General features: G+C 36.2%; 2 protein-coding genes across 2 annotated transcripts; one reads left to right on the forward strand and one right to left on the reverse strand.

The window, feature by feature from the left end:
- The first annotated feature begins 203 nt into the window (after positions 1–203).
- LOC124936637 (lichenase-2) lies at positions 204–2,130 on the forward strand. The gene has a single exon (XM_047477150.1). It carries the CDS (start codon positions 246–248, stop codon positions 1,395–1,397), a length of 1,152 nt encoding a protein of 383 aa, XP_047333106.1. The 5' UTR covers positions 204–245; the 3' UTR covers positions 1,398–2,130.
- Positions 2,131–3,450: 1,320 nt separating this feature from the next.
- On the reverse strand, positions 3,451–4,429 carry LOC124936766 (3-oxoacyl-[acyl-carrier-protein] reductase FabG-like). The gene is made up of 3 exons (XM_047477289.1): positions 4,096–4,429; positions 3,801–4,030; positions 3,451–3,729 (listed from the first exon to the last, which is right to left on the reverse strand). Exons 1-3 carry the CDS (start codon positions 4,418–4,420, stop codon positions 3,451–3,453), a joined length of 834 nt encoding a protein of 277 aa, XP_047333245.1. The 5' UTR covers positions 4,421–4,429.
- Between the last annotated feature and the right edge of the window lie 723 nt (positions 4,430–5,152).

A 5,152-nucleotide genomic window follows, 5' to 3' on the forward strand; every position in this document is an offset into this window, starting at 1 on the left:
TTACAAAATACAAAACGATCTAACAATATTCATAGTCTAGATCTAACAAACTAAAAATCTATCAATCAGACGTGGATGCCACGTAAGCACCTTGATGGTTACAGGATGCCACGTAAGCTCCTTCACAAGACTTAAAAGCACAGTAAAGCTCATAATAATCCTTCAAAGTAAGCCTCATGAAGACGACGACGACGATGGAGAAATGTGAGTCTGTGATTGTGAGTAATTCTCTTGCGCCAACCGCCATGATTGTCTCTCACAAGAGTTACACCTTCATACTTCTCCTTCTTTCTCTTCTAATCGCCGGTGGAACCTCGCTTCCGACCACCATTGGCGTTACGTACAACCCTTCCACTATCCACATTTCGCCAGAGCGTGTCGTCGATGCGCTCGAGTCCATGAAGATTCCAGCCATTCGCTTAATAAGTCCATCGCCGGCGGCAATCCGCGCTTTCGCCTACTCTTCCATCTCACTCCTTCTATGCGTTCCCAACGATTTGGTTCATTTCTTCGCAGCTAATCGTACTTCTGCTCAGGTCTGGCTTTACAGTCACGTCGTTCCGTTCTATCCACGGGCCAAAATCTCCGCTATCTCAGTTGGAATGGATGTTTTCTCGGCCGCCGCTGATCTCTCCGATGACATAATGCCGGCGATCAACAATCTCTACAAAAGCCTCGTTGAACTCGGAATCCGTCATATTTCCGTCTCTACAACTCTCTCGTTTGTTAATGTCATTTCTGGCGCATTTCCGCCATCTACGGCTGATTTCCAGGAACCAATGGCGGGGGTCATAATCAAGCCCTTACTTGATTTCCTCAGAGAGACAAATTCGTCCTTCATGGTTAACCTGTATCCATATACTGTCTATAAGCTCAATTCGGATCTTCCAATTGGCTATGCTATATTCCAGGAGGCTAGGTTTAATTTCCGTGACGATACATTCACCGGAGTCAGGTATCACAACCTGTTCGACTCAATGGTTGACTCAGTTATAGGGGCAATGGCACAGGCTGGATATGAGGATATTCCAGTAACAGTGACGGAGACTGGATGGCCGTCAGGAGCTAGCGGAATGGAAGCTGATGCTACTGAAGTCTATGCTGAGAAATACATCAGGGGGCTCATCGAACACTTACACTCCGGGCAGGGGACGCCACTGAGGAAAGAAGGTGTGGCAGAGACTTACATATTTGAATTGTTCGACGAGGACAATGTGCAACAAGGGAGCGGAATAGCAGGGCAGAAATGGGGAATTCTCTATGAGAACATGACAAAAAAGTTCCATTTTGACTTGTCTTCTTCAGAAGCAGAGTTTCCTGGATGGAGACTCGGCTTCTTTTGTCTGTGGTTGCTGCTCTTCTTCTACTGCTTTGCAAGTCGGTACCACTCACCTTAAACTTGATCTAAATAAATAAATACTTTCTGATGGTTGTTGATGAGAAAACTTGTTACTGTTGCCGCTTCTTCTACGATGATGATCTTAACTAGACAGGCAGATTAAAAAGAAGTCTATGAAAGAAACTTTCCACTTCTTCTTCTTCCATGATGACAGACAGATTAAAAAGAGAGAGTCTATGGAACTTTCATCATATACTTGTTGATATGTTGTTCTTCATTGAATGGAAATAGTAAGTCTTAGTTCAGCTTAAAAAATTTAGGTACCTCTGGATTGTATCTCAATTATCAGTAATTGCTTGTTAGATGACTGACTTTATAAGAAGAAAATATGTTTTCATTCATAACAAATACTTCTCTTGCGCCAAATGGAGTGTTAAATTGTTTAAAATGCTTTCTAAAACCGGAGGGGATGAGATTTCTGTTTTTATTGCGACATTTTAGTAACAAAAATAGACTGGGATCCTTAATTAAAAGAAGAAAAGAAAAAAGATATATGAATTGCTAGGGCAAGCTTTGCGAAGGAGAAGAACCATTGGATGGTGAAGAAGGTCATTTCCATGGCAAGATCGATGATGCCTGGTTATGTAAGAAGAATGGAAATATTTACCTAGTTAGGTAATAGTTCTATTTTGCAAACTGTAATTGTTCAATGTTATGCTTGGAATTTACAAATTAAGACATGATTATTTTTGTCTATGATGCATTTTTATAATATGATATTGTGAATTTGCGTGATTAGTGCTAGTAGTTTAGTTGATTATGGAATTTTCTTCTATGGTGGAAGGAACCTTATGTTTTTATAATATGATATTGTGAATTTGCGTGATTAGTGCTAGTAGTTTAGTTGATTATGGAATTTTCTTCTATGGTGGAAGGAACCTTATGTTTTAGAGCTAACTTATTATGATTATGAATTTTGCTTGTAATGTTATGAAGATGTAGATCATTTCCTAATAGATCATTTCCTTAACTACATATATATATACATAAACACAGTCTACGCAGATGAAAGCATGGAAGAATGAGCACCTTAAAATCAATTGTGTCGGCTTAAAAGTGAGAAAGTAGCTGCTGCTGATGCCAGGCTTGATTAAGTCTTTCATGAAAACGCAAACCAGGACTGTGAAACTAGGTACGTACCATCAAATGAAAGAATCTCACTATTTCTGCAATCGAGGCATGTTCTTTAAATCGTAGTTTTTTTTTGGTGAAACAACTCATGCTACTTGTGAAGGATTGTTAGTTAACTTTTGTAGTTTTAATATGGTTGTAGGCTTGTCCATTTTGTGAACTTAGTATTGAATATTAATGCTAATTTAGACTTTTATGGACGCATGATTAGTCTAAGAATAGCCTAATTAGTTTCACATGTTTCGTCTTGATTTGTGGACAGTAGTAATTTTGATTTTGATAAGAATAAAATAGTAGTAAATATTTTTTACATTGTTTTCACATTTTTAAAAACCTTGTCCTGAAGTGGAAATTGTCCAATCCACTCTATTTGGTTCAATTGCATCATTAAGCTATTTATTTTATTCTCAGATAAATATCAACAATTTTTTAGACTAGATTCAAACAACTTTGTAATATTGTATTTATCATAGTTAAATATCCTTGCTCCCTTATCTACATATTCTTTTGGTATGAAGTTAATCTAGGACTTGTTCGATTTAACTTTATCTACTAAATAAATATTTTGCACTTTTTAATTTTTTAACGGCAAAGAACTGGAATTGTGAGGTTGAAGCTTGTCAAGCTCAAGAAGAGCACATCCTAATATTGATTTACAGTATTTTGAAGGTGAATTCATAGTATTTAGGCACACGCTCACTTGTTGGAATTGAATATCATAAACTGTTATTTATTCAAAACTATAATTTTTGCTGTTACTTCTCATATTAATCAAGTTGCTTGCAATTTGCATGAGATGTAAACAAATCTTCCAACTTACTTTATGGGTAATTCATCTTATGCTAATCATAGATTGTCGTTTTTATTATTTCTTTAAATGACTCGTAATTTGAATGATATGCAATGAAGTTTATGTGACTTTAAAGTGAAGAGGAAAGGGGAAAGCCGGGGAGGGTGTAACCAGAGTCGACAATGAAGATATTTCCTGAGACATAACAAGAGGAGTCATGAATTAGATATCTGATGAGGGAAGTCAATGCAGGATCTGTTTCCCCTATTGTTCTCAAAGGGAGTGCTCTTTTCGTCACATCCACGGCCCATTTCTTTTTGAAAAGCTCCTCGGTTATTTCAGATAGAAAAATTCCAGGTGCTATTGCATTCACCCTTATACTATGCTTTCCCATCTCCAATGCCATTACCTACACATTTATTTTAGTCAAATTTTGTGGATTGTTTCAACAATTTGATTAAAATCAAAATATGCAAAAACCTTGGTCAAATTTTGAAGGGCAGCCTTGGAGGCACAATAGGCTGCACCTCCGGGTGTGTAAACACGGTTAAGACCACTAATAGATGAGATATTGATGATACAACCACATATCCCATCTTTTGCCATCAACTTCGCAACGTTTCTTGCCACCACCCATGCCCCGGTTAGGTTTGTCTTGATCGTGTTCTTCCATTCCTTTTCACTCAAGTCTGTCACTAGGCTAATACTTCCTGCATTAACATACACCATTTATATAATTCTTTTAACACAAATTATTATTTTATCAATATATAACCTCTAACACCAGCATTGTTAATGAGAACATCAATGTGTCCAAATGCATTCCAAGCCGTTTGCACAGCTTCAAAGATGACATTTTCATCGGATGTGACATCTAGCTCGACTGACATAGGTGGTTTTATAGTGATCGACATTTTTTCTAGATCGTTGTTGATAGAAGTAATTTCGTCGCATAAAGATTTTAGTTTTTCGGTGCGACGAGCTGCCGCAATGATGTGACAGCCCGCCTTTGCCAAGTCGAGACAGAACTCTCGTCCGAGCCCTGACGAGGCTCCTGTCACTAGAACAACCTTTCCTGGTAGATGACTCCATGGCTCCATTCTCTTGCCACTCTCTATTCTTGGGAGGGGATATTGGTGTTAAGTGGGAAAAGTTCAACTCAATATATAAGGAGAAAAATTAATTTCAATTCATTTAGATTAACTATTCTACTTTGTCTTTTTCTTGTAAATATTTATTTCAAATGTTATGCAATATATACCATGTTTTAAAAACCTGTATTTATTCATTAAACTAGTATGTATCCCGTGCATTTGCACGAGTAATAATATAAAAAACTGTGAAAAAAATATTACGGTAAAATTTTTATGGGCGGGTCAACCCACAATTCGACCCAAGTATCCATTTACTCTCACATATATCCAAATTAACCACAGCTCTCGACCCGGCAATCCGAAGACTTTAAAAATTAAGCATCATTATATATATATATATATATATATATATATATATATATATATATATATATATATATATATATATATATATATATATATATATTAGTTAGTTAAAAAGTTGAACTTATATTGTTAAAATGTCACCCGTTTATCAAATTTTGGGTTGAATTTAAAATATAAAGTGTTATTAGCCTAGTTGGTTAAAATGTTGTACCCCGCAATCCGGACACTTTAAAAATTAAGCATCATTATATATATATATATATTAGTTAGTTAAAAAATTAACTTATATTGTTAAAATGTCGCGCGTTTATCAAATTTTGGGTTGAATTTAAAATATAAAGTGTTATTAGTTTAGTTGGTTAAAAGGTTGTA

The sequence above is a fragment of the Impatiens glandulifera genome, chromosome 4, assembly GCF_907164915.1.
Source record: "Impatiens glandulifera chromosome 4, dImpGla2.1, whole genome shotgun sequence".
Classification (NCBI taxonomy): Eukaryota; Viridiplantae; Streptophyta; class Magnoliopsida; order Ericales; family Balsaminaceae; genus Impatiens; species Impatiens glandulifera.

Coding starts and splice junctions, on each gene's coding strand:
- LOC124936637 (XM_047477150.1), top strand. CDS start 246: ATGATTGTCTCTCACAAGAGTTACACCTTCATACTTCTCCTTCTTTCT.
- LOC124936766 (XM_047477289.1), bottom strand. CDS start 4,420: ATGGAGCCATGGAGTCATCTACCAGGAAAGGTTGTTCTAGTGACAGGA. Junction 4,031..4,095: donor TAACAATGCTGGTGTTAGAG/GTTATATATTGA, acceptor ATGTTAATGCAG/GAAGTATTAGCCTAGTGACA. Junction 3,730..3,800: donor CCCTTCAAAATTTGACCAAG/GTTTTTGCATAT, acceptor ATAAATGTGTAG/GTAATGGCATTGGAGATGGG.